The 16,533-nt window shown below is 38.1% G+C and overlaps 1 protein-coding gene across 7 annotated transcripts in view; it reads left to right on the top strand.

Moving 5' to 3' along the window:
- Positions 1–16,533, top strand: part of DAB1 (DAB adaptor protein 1) — a 1,266,417-nt gene that overhangs the window by 1,090,140 nt on the left and 159,744 nt on the right. For all 7 annotated transcript variants that reach the window (XM_003265137.3, XM_030812906.1, XM_030812905.1 and 4 more), the window contains one exon: positions 14,368–14,507. In XM_003265137.3, coding sequence (XP_003265185.1) covers positions 14,368–14,507 — 140 coding nt within the window. The remainder of the gene's footprint in view (positions 1–14,367; positions 14,508–16,533) is intronic.

The following is a 16,533-nucleotide window of genomic DNA, read 5'->3' as shown; positions in this document are numbered from 1 at the left end:
GTTGGGGGTGGCAGGGTGGGGTTGGAAACTCTGGGTACAGAAACAGCAATCTCCCTTTTGATATATATTCATTTATTCAGCAAATATTAAGTACCAATTGTATACCAGTGACTGTTCTTGTTGTATGGGATACACAGAAAACAAATTTAAGAAAATGTTAGCCCTCAAAAACTTACAGTTTACCAAGGGGAGATTGTAGGGCCTGGCTTTTTCTTGCTTTAATTTGCCATTGCATGTGGGAACCACCACCAGGGATATAAGCATGCCCTTAACTGATTTGGCATGATCATCTCTTTAGTCTTTTCCTCAGAGAAACTAGAAAATGGTGCTTCAAGAGACACTGCTAGGAGATAGTCTAAGGGTTTTTGGAGAGACGGGATGTGGCTGATGATCATTTTCTTTTGTTATTAAGAATTTATTAATAATGTCCTACAGTTTTAAAATATATTTTTCAAATACAATAAAAGACCCAGAGGAAGAAAAAAAACCTGAAATAAATACTAGTAGACCTTTGCCAGAGAAATGCAAAAAGGACCAACTATCGGAACAGAAGTATTGGGTTATGCATATAAGGTCCCACAAGGGTCCTGTCTTATAACTCAGTGGTTCCTGATCTGGTTCTGCCTCAGAATCATTGGCCGAACTTTAAAGTTCAGATTCCCAGGCTCTCAGATGAGAGTCTCTGCCTGGTACCATAGCACTTCACTTTCTACAGAAACATGAAAACTGATTCCAGATGCCTTTTATGCAAAGCACTTTTCAGAAGTACCAGAGAACATTTTTAAAGAAAATGTGTGCATGAGTCATAGGTTGAATATTATTTTAGCTCTTTAATTAGTTTACCTTTTAGCAATAATGACAGCAACCATGTTCATAAAAACACATTTTAACAGCCCCCTAAGTGTGTTTTTCCTCTTGTTCTGCTCACTACCCAGCTAGTTAATTACATAAAATCAGCATTCTCTCCTACACAGCCAGCATACATAATTATTTGTCCATTGCAAATCAACACCTGGATAATTGCAAGATAGAATTCAGAGTAAAATAAGTTATCTGTCTGCTGGGCCCTGAAATTCCCCCACAATCTGTTCTTAAATTGGACAGCCTAATAGACAATAGGGCTCTTTCAGCAATGGACAGAATGATGTTTGACAGCCAAGGGGGAAAATAAAACAACCTTTTGAAATTTTCTTATCATCAAGATGGATAGCCTCTGATTCAGATAGATATGCAGAAGGAGGGAGAATCTCTCTGTGTTAATAATTTATAAGGTGATCTCCCTATTGCCTTTGGGAAGGAACATCCTGTTCTTAATTGCACCCTTATTCCCAGGCAACAACAACAACAAAAATCCCAAACAGCTGGGACCATTCCTTCCAATGCACTACAACTTTGCTATGGTTAGCTTTGGGCCACTGATGCTTAATGTAAAATATATTATTTGGGGAGAAAGAAGGCAGTAAATATTTACTGAATGACTGCCATGTGTCAGGCAGTGTGCTAAGAGCATAACATATATTATTCCTATGGTCCTGGTAACTATTCTAGAGAGGAATACAGATAACCACAATGTTTTGTATATGAAGAGCGTAACACTCAGAAACTTTAACTTCCTTGTACACAGGAAGTAGCATACTATGATTTAAATGTGATGCCTTCCGACCTCAAAGGGTTAGGCAGCCATGCCCTCCTTAGCAGTGTGGCCTCGCACCAATGACTTCCTTTCCCTGTGCCTCCGTTTCCTCCTTCTCTGAATGTGTTGCAGTTCTTTCCTCCAAGGTTGTTGTGAACTTTAAATAAAATAACTTACGAGAATGGGACAGGCATGCTAATTTTTCAGGTAGCATTCAGCTTTTCACATCTCCTTCCTAATTCTAGCCCCCCATTATGGATCGTATGTTTGTGTCTCCCCAATATTAACATGTTGAAGCCCTAACTCCCAATGTAATAATATTTGCAGGTGGGGTCTTTGGGAGATAATTAGCTTTAGGTGACATCATGAAAGTAGAGTATTCATGATGGGATTAGTGGCTTTGTCAGAAGAAGAAAGGAGGCCAGGGCTTTCTCTCACTGTCTCTCTCTCTCTCTCTCTCTCTCTCTCTCTCTCTCTCTCAGTGCATGCACAAAAAGAGATCTTGTGAGCACACAGTGAGACAGTGGCAATCTGCAAGCCAGGAAGGGGGCCCTCACCAACAGCCAAATCTTCCAGCACTTGATCTTGGACTGCTCAGCCTCCAGAACCATGAGAAATAAATGTCTGTTGTTTAAGCCATGCAGTCTATGGTACTTTATTATAGTGGTCTGCACTGATAAGACATCTCCTTAGATGTTTAAGTATCTAATGCACAGAAGTGAATACTCAGCTTGATATAAGAAATATGTTGGAGCTGACCCCTCCTAGACAGGCAAATATCATAACTGTCAAAAGTTAAAAGAATTCACAGCCAGAATGACCACATTAGGAAAAAAATATACTTATCTTGGCTGTGCTTATTATAATCTATGATGAGTGGGAGAGAGAGAGAACAGTCTTGGGTGTGAAATAACTTTTATTTGGCCATTAACAGTCTTTAGAGCGCAGCCTGGAGTGGGAGGCCATTTATGACTCCAGTGGACTCTGTGGGCTCTGCTTCAGTGTCATAAAAAAATGCTAATTGCCTTCCTCCTTCGGATCCTGACTCCTGACAGAGGCATTTGATTTTGTCGAAGCTTCTGCAAGGTGACTCCCATTCTGGGACGTCAACTTTGGCAGTGCCTTCTGCTTCTTCTGCTTTGAGACAGTTAGTGTACTTCCTGACAGAATCTTTGTGGTCTGTGGAAAATGGGGAATTTACTCTGTGCCCAGAAGAATCAGCTGGATTTAAATTCAGAGGAGAACCGTTCCCCCAGTTAGGAGATGATCAGGTTGTGATGAGGTTGAGAAATGCTCTTCTCTAATGGCATAAAGCAAAGCCAATATTAAAATGACTATGGGTGTGACGTTTATTTTATCCCATTAGGAATTTTATTCCTTGAGGACTGAATGAATCACACTCAGGGACTGTGTAAAATAATATCTGTATGGGAGGGTTTTTAATAACCCCTTAGATGCCTTCCCCAAGTGGTCCTGACTCCTGGAGTCCACTACCCACTTTAGCATAAAGGAATTAATTAAATCATTTTTTCAGTTATTCAGCAGATCTGGACATCACAGGTCTGCTCTGTTCTGGCACCATGCTAGGTTCAGAGGACACAGTCAAATCAATTTCAGTTCCTACCCTTATAGAGTTCAAGTGTAGAGGAAACAGTTGGAGAAGAGGAACTAGCAAGGGCAAAGGGCATGGAGGTGTCTAGCCCATAAGGCTGGAGTTAAGGGTGGGAGCAAGAGGGCACAAATGAGGTGAGAGAATAAGAGGGAGGAGAGCCTGTGGCAGCTGGGTGGAAGGCGATGACATCTTTCATTTTTGGTCAGATAGTGCATGATGAGATGACACTTGGTGTGGATCTTCTTGGAAGCAGTGTGGGGCATGGATTAGAGGGTGAAAGTGGAGGCACATCTACTGTGACTCCTGGAAGCCTCCAGACTCTTTTAAGTGATATATATGTGTACCCCAGCCCTGCTACACATTAAAGACAGCAGCCTACAGGGTTCCCCATGATCCATTATGAAATTCAAAATGGGTGACTCTTAGGGCATCCAAATTGGGATAGAAGAAGTCAAATTATCATTGTTTGCAGATGATATGATCTTATATTTGGAAAAACCTAACAACTTTACAAAAAAACTATTAGAACTGATAAACCAGTAAAGTTGCAGGATACAAAATCAACATGCAAAACTCAGTAGCATTTCTATATGCCAAGAGTGACAATCTGAAAAAGAAATAAAGGTAATCTAATAAAATGAAATACCTAGGAATTAACCAAAAAAAAAGAAAAATCTCTATATTGAAAACTGTAAAACACTGATGAAAGAAATTGAAGAGGACATTAAAAATGGAAAAATATTCCATGTTCATCAGTTGGAAGAATCAATATTGTTAAAATGTCCATACTACCCAAAACAGTCTCCAGATTCAATACAATCACTATCAAAATACCAATAATGTTCCTCACAGAAATAGAAAAAAAATCCTAAAATTTATATGGAACCACAAAAAACTCAGACTATCTAAAGCCATCCTAAGCAGAAAAAACAAAAACAAAAACAAAACTGGAAGAATCACGTTACCAGACTTCAAATTATACTACAGAGCTATAGTAACCAAAACAGCATGGCACTGGCCTAAAAATAGACATATAGACCAATGGAACAGAATAGAGCACCCAGAAACAAATCAACACACCTACAGTGAACTCATTTTCAACCAAGTTGCCAAGAATATACACTTGGGAAAAAAAAGTCTCTCTAATAAATGGTGCTGGGAAAACTGGATATTCATATGCAGAGGAATGAAAGTAGACCCCTTTCTCTTGCCATATACACAGATCAAATCAAAGTGGGTAAAGACTTAAATATAAGACCTCAATCTATTAAACTTCTACAAGAAAACATTGGGGAAAATTTCCAGGACATGGGTCTGGGCAAAAATTTCTTGGGCAATAACCCACAAGCACAGGCAATGAAAGCAAAAATGGACAAATGGGATCACATCAAGCTAAAAAGCTTCTGCACAGCACAGGAAAGTGAAGACATAACCCAGAGAATGAGATAAAATATTTGCAAACTACCGCCCTGACAAGGGATTAAATATAAGGAGCTCAAACAACTCTATAGGAAAAAATCTAGTAAGCTGATAAAAAATTGGACAAAGATTTGAATAGACATTTCTCAAAAGAAGACGTTCAAATGGCAAACAGGCATATGAAAAGGTGCTCAGTATCATTGATCATCAGAGAAATGCAAATCAAAACTACAAAGAGGTATCATCTCACCCCAGTTAAAATAGCTTCTATCCAAAAGACAGGCAATAACAAATGCTGACAAAGATGTGGAGAAAAGGAAACCCTCATACACTGTTGGTGAGAATGTACATTAGTGCAACCACTATGGAGAACAGTTTGGAGGTTCCTCAAAAACTAAAAATAGAGCTACCATATGATCTAGTGATCCCACTGCTGGGTATATACCCAAAAGAAAGGAAATCAGTATATCAAAGAGATATCTGCACTCTCATGTTTGATGCAGTACTGTTGACAATAACTAAGATTTGTAAGCAACCTTATTTGTTGTCCATCAACAGATGAATGGATAAAGAAAATGTTACATTTACATAATGGAGTACTATTCCGTCGTAAAAAAGGATGAGACTCTTGTCATTTGCAACACCATGGATGGAACTGGAGATCATTAGGTTAAGTGAAATAAGCCAGGCACAGAAAGACAAACATTGCATGTTCTCACTTATTTGTGGGATCTAAAAATCAAAACAATTGAATTCATAGAGGTGGAGGGTAGAAGTATGGTTACTAGAGGCTGGAAAGGGTAGTGGGGGGCTGCAGTGGGGATGGTTAATGGTACAAAAAATAGAATAAGATCTACCGTTTGATAGCACAAGATGACTATGTCAATAATAATGTAACCATACATTTTAAAATAACTGAAAGAGCATAACTGGATTGTTTGTAACACAAAGGATAAATGCTTAAGAGGATAGATACTCCATTCTCCATGATGTGATTAGTGTGCACTGCATGCTTGTATCAAAACCTGTCGTGTACCCCATAAATACATACACCAGCCAGGCGCAGTGGCTCACGCCTGTAATCCCAGCACTTTGGGAGGCCGAGGCGGGTGGATCACGAGGTCAGGAGATTGAGACCATCCTGACTAACACGGTGAAACTCCGTCTCTACTAAAAAATACAAAAAAATTAGCCGGGCATGGTGGTGGGCACCTGTAATCCCAACTACTCAGGAGGCTGAGGCAGGAGAATGGCGTGAACCTGTGAGGCGGATCTTGCAGTGAGCTGAGATTGCGCCACTGCACTCCAGCCTGGGCGACAGAGCAAGACTCCATCTCAAAAAAAGAAAAACAAAAAAACAAAACAAAACATACATATACCTACTATGTAACCACAAAAATTAAAATAAAAACACCAAAATGGATGATTCTTAAAACGCAAATGCTTGATTGTGATTGTTAGTTTGCTGTGACTCCCTGAGGATTTTTCAAATTGTCATTTCTCATTCAGAGAGATCTGCAAAAAATCCTTTTGAGATGCAGGTACTTTCCAGGTTATGCAAGATAATCTGCTGGTACATGAGAAAAATATAAGATATCTATTTATGTTTGATTTTAATCCAAAAAATTCTAAGAAAAAGTAAGCTTTAACAATAATATATGAGGCTGGGTGCAGTGGCTCATGCCTGTAATCCCAGCACTCAGGGAGGCCGAGGCAGGCAGATCACTTGAAGCCAAGAGTTCGAGACCAGCCTGGCCGACATTGTGAAACACCATCTCCACTAAAAATACAAAAATTAGCCAGGTATGGTGGCTCACACCTGTAATCCCAGTGATTCGGGTGGCTGAGGCACGAGAATCACTCAAACCCGGGAGGCAGAGATTGCAGTGAGCTAAGATCATACCACTGCACGTCAGCCTGGATGAACAGAGTGAGAGACTCTGTCTCAAAATAATAATAATAATATAATAATATATAGATTATCAATAGTACATGTATGTAATTTATACAGAAATATATCTATCTTAGAGTTATATGCTCAAAAATGTTTTACTAATAGTGGTATGTGATTGTAAAACTGGAGACCTAAGTTCTGTGGATTTATGAAGACCTGTGTTCAAATCCTAGCTTTAGCACTTACCAACTCAGTTCTGTTCCTAGATTTAACATATGTAGACAACCACCACATAATGTTGCTATAACAATAAACTGATATATCCAACATACATCATACAGTTATAAATATTAGTTATAAATAAATTAGTTATAAATATATTAACTATTCATAAATATCATCATATACAATTATCACTCAGAGACATTTTTGAAACAATCTTTTCCCTATGAACATTCATTGAGCACCTGGGGAGATTGAACCTCAAGGGCAAGTAATGTCACATAGGTGAAGGTACAGTAACAGAGACTACATCTGAATCCAGGCCTCTTTCCTTCCTTCCTTCCAGCCAGTTACTGCTTTTCTTTCAGGGGGCTTGGTTTCCAGGCAACTCTATGATGTTGTGTAACCCCCATATCTTCCTCTTTTGGAATTCAGATCAGTGCTACATTGAAAATTCAATTCTCGGATTATTTGAAGAGCCTTGGATTGAGATCCCAGATAAAGCATTCCCTATTAGTTGTTGGCAATTAGTTTGTTTACGGAACCAAGTGAAGCAGGTGTATCATAGCAGAAATCTTCAAACCATTCAGTACAGGATTGCTTTCCTCTGAGCCAAGTAAGAAAGTGTTAAGGAGGTGGTGCACCCTCCCCTAGTGCACTGGCACTCCTGACCTGCCAGAGGCACGCTCACCCAGACAGCCACAAATGATACCAAGTAGTATTTCTCACACTTAAGGAGATCCCTTTTAAACATTAGAAAAGACGCCTGGCGTGGTGGCTCACGCCTGTAATGCCAGCACTTTAGGAGGCCAAGGCAGGCGGATCACTTGAGGTCAGGAGTTCGAAACCAGCTTGGCCAACATGGTGAAACCTCATCTCTACCAAAAATACAAAAATTATACGGCAATGGTGGCAGGCACCTGTAACCCCAGCTACTCGGGAACCCGGGAGGTAGAGGTTGCAGTGAGCAGAGATCGTGTTACTGCATTCCAGCCTGGGCGACAGAGTGAGACTCTGTCTCAAAAAAATAAAATAAAATAAACATTAGAAAAGAACTTTTCAGGCTTTTAAGAAACCAGAGTTGAAGTCTATGAAAGTATCTTTGAAATATATTATTACTAATAACTTTTTTTTCTTCATAACTGGTAAAATATTTAAAAGATTATTATCTATTTGAAAACCCCAAATTGAAACTTTGGAAAGTTTTATTCTGAGGACCCCAGTTGAGAAATATCATCTTACGAGGGATTCTCTACATAAGCAAATTGCTGTTCTCTAGTGATCTTTGAGAATTACTTATATCTGAACCAACTCCATCTGCTTGGTCCCTCCGACTGGTGCAGAATCTCACTGGAAGGGATTTAGGAACCTGTTGTTGCTGTTGTGGTTTTTACAGGGGATTCTTCATTACACTAAACTTAGAAAATTACAGCAAAACTCCATTGACTTCCCATTAGGATGTAAGTTCCCTGAGTACAGGGATATTTATATGTTTTGTTCCTTGCAGTATCTGGAGGACCTTAGAGCACGTATATAGTAGACCCTCAATAAATATCAAATAAAGGAATGAGTGAATCAATTCATTACAGCCTTATACTTCCCCACATGTTGCTATAATGTTCTTTAAATCTAATCCTCACAACAAACCTTGGTCATTAATAGCTCCTGTGGCCTAAAGAACAATGTTCAAAGGCTTTAACTTGGCTTCCAAGATGCTTCATGATTTGTCTGTCCTTTGAGTGCATCACTCTAGCCATGCCCTCTAGTACTGTGCTTTGCAAGCACATTAATTGGCCCTGGCTCACCCCAGACCCGTCTAATCAAAATCTGTAAGGTGGCGGAGTTTTTTAAATTTATTTTGAGACAGGGTTTTCTTATGTTGCCCAGGCTGGTTTCAAACTGCTGGAATCAAGCGATCCTCCCTCCTTGGCCTCTCAAAGTGCTGGGATTGCAGGTGCACTCCACCACCCTGGGCTCTGGGGTGATATTTTCTTTTTTTTTTCTTTTTTTTATTATTATTATACTTTAGGTTTTAGGGTACATGTGCACAATGTGCAGGTTTGTTACATATGTATCCATGTGCCATGTTGATTTCCTGCACCCATTAACTCGTCATTTAGCATTAGGTATATCTCCTAATGCTGTCCCTCCCCCCTCCCCCAACCAGATATTTTCTAAAAATTCCCAAGGTGATTCCAAAAGGTAATTAGGATTGCTAAACAGTCTAAGCCAACTATTCACTGTTCTCCAAATATCCTTGTACTTTTTGTTTATCTGGAAAGTTTCTTCTTCCCTACCTCTCGAACCCCTCCTTTTTTACAAGGCCTTACTCCAATGCCATCTCTCCTCTGTAGCTCTTCCTAATCATCTCACTACCAAATACAGTTTCTCCACCTCTTAGGAAAACACATTGCTTAACAAAATATGACCAGAGCTGTGAGTGTCATACAGTGCTAAGGGGTGGAGAAATTGTATATGACACCTTTTGAAATGTGGCTTCCTCTGGGCAGGAGAAAGGACGCTTTTTACTCACCCATGTACCACTGGAAGCTAGCACAGTGCCTAGCATGAAGAACACTGAGGGAGGACAGTATACAAATGATGGTCATATAATTAGGGTAACCACACAGTCTGTTAACCAAACTGGAATACTTTTGAGAGTAATGAGGGATGCTAGTAACAACCGTGTCAGTACAAAAGTTTCTGGGACTGTCGCAGACAAACTGAAAGTATGATCACCCAAATAACAATGACCAATGTTGATTAAGCTCTTACTGTTTGCCAATCATTCACTGTCTTGTATGCTATTTGTCATTTCTTTAATACTGGGAGCACCCATTAGTATCTATACTTAACTGATAATGACACGGTGGCAGACATGTAAAGGAACTTACCAACGATTATACAACTAAGGAGGTAGGTCAGAGAGCTGGGACTTGCACTCAGGTCCTCTGAATCCAGAGCTCATGTTCTAGACCATAAAGGCCTGTTGTCTCTCAGTGGGAAAACTCAAGCCTTGGAGTAGGACAGGATGAGAAGTAACTTTAGTTACCTCTTGGGCTCCAGTTTCTTCATCCATAAAATAATAACAGTGGTGGTTTTCAGTAACCTTGGAAGATTAAATGATATAAGGCATGAGAAGGGCATGTGTACTTGTGAACTACTTGCCTTTAAGAGTAAGACGTCTGCCAGTTTATCCATAAGACATCTACTCAAGTAGCTGTGACACAAATAAATGAGGCTAAATTCTGTAGCAGAACACAGAGGTAGGTCATAGGAAGCCCCATGGTGATTCCTATGGTTCCTATGGTTCATGATTAAGACCATGAAATTTTACACAAGACCTGGGTTCAAACTGAGGCTCTGGGATTTGAATAGATATTTCTCCAAAGAAGATATGCAAATGAACAATAAGCACATGAAAAGATGCTCAACATCATTACCCCTTAGGGAAATGCAAGTCAAAGCTGCAATGAAATATCACTTAACACCTACTAGGATGGCTAAAGTAAAAGAGACAGACAATAACAGATGTTGGGAAGAACATCTGGTAAAGAAATTGGAACCTTATATTTTGCTAGGAGGGTTGTAAAATGGTGCAGACACTTTGGAAAAACAATTCGACAGTTCTCCAAAAAGTTAAATTTAGAGTTACCATATGATGCGACAATTCCTTTCTTAGGAATAATTTTAAGAGAATTGAATATATACAGCCACACAAAAACTTGTACACAAATGTTCATAGCAGCATTATTCATAATAGCTAAAGAATGGAAACAACCCAAAGATCTATGAACTAATGTGGTATAACCACACAATAGAATAATATTCAGCAAAAAAAAGCATTACTGATACATGCTATAACATGGATGAATCTTGAGAACATGCTGCTAAGTAAAAGAAGCCAAACCCAAAAAATTGTATATTACAAGATAACAATTATTTAAATGTCTAGAATAGGCAAATATATAAAGACGGGAGATTAGTGGTTAGAGATTAGAGGGAATGGGAAGATAGGGAGTGACAGCTAATGGGTACAGGGCTTCTTTTTGGGATGACAAAAATGTTCTAAAATTAGATAGTGGTGATGGTTATACAATTCTGTGACTATACTAAACCCACTGGATTGTATACTTCAAAATGGTGAATTGTACAGTATGTGAGTTGTATCTCAATATAGCTGTTATTTTAACATTCAAGTTATACTGTGGACTTTGGGTGTTTGTGTTGTCTTCTGAAAAGAGGACTCATTATGGAGCCTAACTCAAGAGCAAATGTGAAGATTAAATGAGAAATTGTGTGTGAAACCCTTGGCATAGTAACTGTACTAAAAACTCAATAACAGTGACCATATGGGTAATTTTCCTCAAACCTGTGGTCTTTCTCTTGTCCATCTTGAAACAGAGGGTCAGTGGTGTTTTCAGTAACATAGGCTGGGATTCACGATGACCTAAAATGCATGAAGACTGATCCTATTCCCAACACCTTTATATTGTATGTGTCTCAGATAGAATTAAAGTCTTATGGCTCTGATATCTGTTATTTATTTCTTAACTAATATAACTGAGACCTTGCTCAAGATGTGCTCATGAAAAATTACCCTTTTAATGGTGAAGCATTTAATGAGAAACTGGATTATCTACTGCATAAGTGCCCTTCATACAAATTAGCTTGGCCCTAGGTCCTAATCTAAATTGGGCTCCCTACTTTCCTCTAAATGGCCTAATATTTTCTTATTAATCTCTGCCCTTGTTCACCTGCTATGGCTCTGCTTTCTCTTATGAATCTTCTTTCTCAGCAGAGTTCTGTGCCCTGACAAATGTTTCTTAAGGCTGTCTTTGTATCTGACTCATAGACATTTTTTTAGAGATGACTGATGACTGGAATCTGTTCCATTTTCAAGCTGTCTCTCCATCCTTCCATGGGGTTTTAATGCTGCCAATGTGTTGAGTACCATCGGATTTGGGCCAGGTGAGTTTTGGTCAAGATAAAGATGGGGCTTTATAAGAAAGTTGCGTAGAAAAGAAGCAATTAATCATGGTGGTTAGGCGAACAGGCTTGAAAACACAGAACACAAGCAAACCACAAATGTGGGTTTTGACATGAGACAAATCTAAGTTCAAGTTCTACTCTGTAAGTTTTGACAAGTTACATGGCCTCTAACACTTCAGTTTAGAGCCTCATCTATGAAACCTGAATAATCGTACCTACCTCTACAATTATTTTCTGGACTTAACAAGTTGATGCATATAATATGCTTTGTGATGAATGCTACCCGATATTGTGATTATAATTAAAGTTTGAGGAAGTCTCAGTGGTGAAAGAGATGTTATTATGGACTGAAATAGTGTCATATGTTGAAGAGGAGAGATGTTTAGCTATGATATAAGGTGTATTATGGCAAATGTCCCTTTGTTCTTAGCTCTAGTCTCTGACATCTGCTCTTACAGAATGCTGAGGCTTAAGTATTATACTGATTATAGTTTCTGACTAATCATCCCTGTGTTATATTTGCTTTATGGAATATTACTCAAAGGCTTTAATATACGAGGAATCAGCAGGGGTGTCATGGAAAAAAACAAAAAGAAAACTGCGGGTCAGGACCACAGGTCCAGACCTGTGGCTGGACAGACATTCCTACTCTCTGCCTTCCACCCTCCCAGGATTGTGTCTTCTACTTGCTTCTTTTACTGGGCTTATAATAGTAGTGATACTCACGCCTATAATCCCAGCACTTGGGGAGGCCAAGGTGGTGGATTGCTTGAATCTGAAAGTCCGAGACTGGGCAACATGGCAAAACCCTATCTCTACAAAAAAATAGCCAAGTATGACCGTGTGTACCTGTTGTTCCAGCTACTTGGGAGGCTGAAGTAGGAGACTTGCCTGAGCCTGGGAGGTCGTGGCTACAGTGAGCTGTGATCGCGCCACTGTGCTCCAACCTGGGTGATGAAGTGAGACACTGTTTAAAAAAAAAAAAAAAAAAACTGTGGTGACAGCTACCATTTGTAGAAAACTTACCATGTAAATACATGCTTCACACATACTATCTCACTGAAGTTACTGTTCATGCTAATGCTGTAAGGTAGATACTTTATTGTCATCCAACACATTAAAAAACTGAGGCTCAGACAGTTCAGTTGACTTACGAGAGGCACGTATGATTCGAAACAAGGATGTCTGATTCTAAAGCTTGAACCTTCTTACACACTTAGCGTAATGAAAATACATTTGTATTTGCAGTCACCAAAAACTTAAGCTTCTGAGGGCACAGATGTTGTCTCATTCATCTGTTGCCAGTGAATAATAGCACCGATACAGAAGAGATGCTTGGTAAGGGATGAATGAATAAATGAATGAAATGAAAGTTCTGTTTTGTCAATAGAAAAGTACTATATGATAGTTAGTGATTGCTGTCTTTTTTTTTTCTATTTTAAGCATGTCTTCTGATAATTCTCAACCCCACAATATAGAAAGGCCTTAGTTTGCACATCTGTAGATAGAGGGAAACAGGCTGAATTATCTCTAATGTCCTCAGCTCTGTGTTTCTGACAGATGAAGTAAGCGTAATGAAGGAGAAATCAAGAGTTGAAGTTAAGGATATTATAGGAGATGAATAACAGACAGATAGGACACTCCAGGTTTTAAGAACCAACTGTACAATGTCCAGACCTCTGACTAGTCAAAGTATGATGAGGTTAATGATGGGTTTCAATTCCTATGTATTCATCTTATTTCGGACTATGTTTATTTGGGCAAGCTACCTAAACTCTGTGACCTTCGACTTCATCATCTGGAAAATGGAAATGGTTTGCTTGTTGTGAAGAGTGGGGATAAAGTTTAGAGAACATCTGGCATGAAGCGCTTGCTCAGTTCAGAGTTAACTTTATTGTCCTCACTTCATGTAGATATGCTTGAGCTCCTGGTTGATGTGTCTTAGCAAAATATTATCTTAATAATTATTGAGAGAGCCTGTTGGAAGGTGCAGACACACAATAGCACGTAGCGCGGAAGCCTATTTTCCTGCACACATGACTTACCAGAAGAGATGTCATAAAACCATTTTTTGATAATTGTCCTCAGGTAATTACTCTGGAGTTTCACTGTGAAACAGCTCATGGAATTGGGTGGGAAGAGGGTCTTGGACCCTGGCCAAGCTATTATTGCATGTTGGCAATGCCAGAGACTCGGTGCTAATATTATTCTAACAACAATTTCGGACATGAACTCTTAGTGGGTGATTATGATCATTTGTTGAATATCTCTTGCTTAACAAACCCTGAATTAGATGCTTCACACATATTATCTGATTTATTTATCATAATACCCTGTTGAGGTGGTTATTTTTAACTTATTTTTCCCTACCTGAGAAAACTGAGTTTCAGAAAGGAGAAGTAATTTGTCTCAGGACTTAAATGGATGGAGTCAGAATTTGCATCTAGGAATACTACTATTCTTTTCCCCTGAGTCCATTGATTTGACTTTCCGGGAATGTAGATGAAACCAGACAGTGGATCTTGGAATTGTGGATACACAAAGCCACTGGGGTCTGTACAGCTACATGTTTGAATCTGCTTTTTCTCTTTTTAGGTCAGGATCGCAGTGAAGCCACTTTGATAAAGAGGTTTAAAGGTGAAGGGGTCCGGTACAAAGCCAAATTGATCGGGATTGATGAAGTTTCCGCAGCTCGGGGAGACAAGTTATGTCAAGATTCCATGATGAAACTCAAGGTGCTATGCAAACGTTTTCTTTTCAACATTTTGTGTTTAATGTGAATGAGGAAGACAAGTGATTACCATCATAATTGTAAATAACTTTATTCATTTATTGGTAAATTACTTGGCTCACTGTTGAATCACCATACTTTTTCATTGGGAAGAGATTTCAATCATTCAGCAAATGTTTATTGAGCACCTACTATGTGGAAATATTTTGGTAGGCCCAGGTTTACAATTTTTGAGTGTATCACATTTTATTCCATTTTATTTTCATTTTGCAACTCCTGCAAAAATAAAAGTATAAAATTATCAAATTGTTTTGTCCCCCACATTTTATGAATTTTGCCATCTTGTTATTTTTGAATAAATAATATATATTTTTGCCATATGGTAAGAGATGTTAAGATAAAAGTTGATTTTATTCATTCTTACAATTTCTACAAATGTACCCCAAACACTTTAAAATAATATCCTTAAAGTAAAATGTAATTATATTTTGGGATTTGGAGATATCATGAAGAGATTTCTGATTTTAAATGCTATAAAGAAGCCTTTTCTCTGAGGAATCTAAGAAAGAAATTAGATTTTCCTTTCTTTTTTTTTTTTTTGAGAAGGAGTCTCACTCTGTCGCCTAGGCTGGAGTGCAGTGGCGCAATCTCAGCTCACTGCAACTTCCCCCTCCTGGGTTCAAGCAATTCTCCTGCCTCAGCCTCCTGAGTAGCTGGGATTACAGGCGCACACTACCAGGCCTGGCTAATTTTTGTATTTTTAGTAGAGACGGGGTTTCACCATGTTGGTCAGGCTGGTCTCGAAATCCTGACCTCATGATCCATCCACCTCGGCCTCCCAAAGTGCTGGGATTACAGGCGTGAGCCACTGTGCCTGGCCAGAAATTAGAAATTTTTTAAATATACAAAATAAATTATTTTATTAAACAGCCTTAAAAGTATACAAAAATAACACTTTTCTCAGATTCTGATGTCCATATATTGTTTCTTTTAAAAAGTTATAAAATATTGAAAAAATAAATGATTTAGCAAGAAGTCTACAAATATCATATGTATTTCAAACACATATTATTTATTTTTCTGATTACAGAGTTCACTTATGTGCATTATGGAATATTTTGAAAATACATAAAAATGTAAGGGAGAAAACTGAAATAATCCACAACCCCACAAAGACAATCAGTGTCAACATTTTTGTGTATAATTTACAAGTTTTTTTGTGGTTTTACATATTTTACATATATAATATATGAATTATACACATATATAATATATGAATTATACACATATATGTAATAAAATTGGAATTATAATTTATACAGTTTCCTGTCTTGGGACTTTTTCCCCTTCATCTAACAATATATATGAGCATATATACATATACATTTACATATATGTCTTCAAATAGCCCATGAAGACATGACTTTGTCAATGAAATATTTTCAAATGTAAAAGAAAGAAAAGAAAAAAAAACTTGTTAGGTATGTAAAAGTATTAAAACCTGTAAAATGCATAAATGTAAAATGTGATAAAATCGGCATCACCTTTACTTTCATAGATGCTGAGTAAATCAGTTATTATTTTTGTTTATGCTATACAAAATTTTTAGTAGGTTAGCATATATACCAGATGCTATGTTTCCCTATAGTATGGCTCTAAGAGTCATGATTTTTAAAACTCTTAATTTTCTACACTGGATATTCATTTATATGTCTTCTTTTTATTTCTTAAGCTGTTATGTAAACAAACTTTAATAGTTATGTATTTACTATAAAGTATACTAGAAAAAGGCATAAAATACATCAATACCATTATTTCACAATAAGCTTGGAAGAAGTTAGCTCATCTTTTTTTTTCAATAATTAAGCAATGTTATACAATTTTAGGGTAGTCCAGTGATGAGCTTTCTTCTCCCAAGTTCAAATCTGAGTGATTAATAGACAAGAGTTGGACAGGAAGAATTCCAAACTTTAGCTTTCTGACTGATAAATGCTGGCCTGGAGGATGTGACTTAGATACACAGCCACAGT

This window comes from Nomascus leucogenys, chromosome 5 (genome assembly GCF_006542625.1).
Source record: "Nomascus leucogenys isolate Asia chromosome 5, Asia_NLE_v1, whole genome shotgun sequence".
Lineage (NCBI taxonomy): Eukaryota > Metazoa > Chordata > Mammalia > Primates > Hylobatidae > Nomascus > Nomascus leucogenys.
The sequence above is the reverse complement of the archived record's forward strand: the minus strand, read 5'-3'. Positions and strand labels throughout refer to the sequence as shown.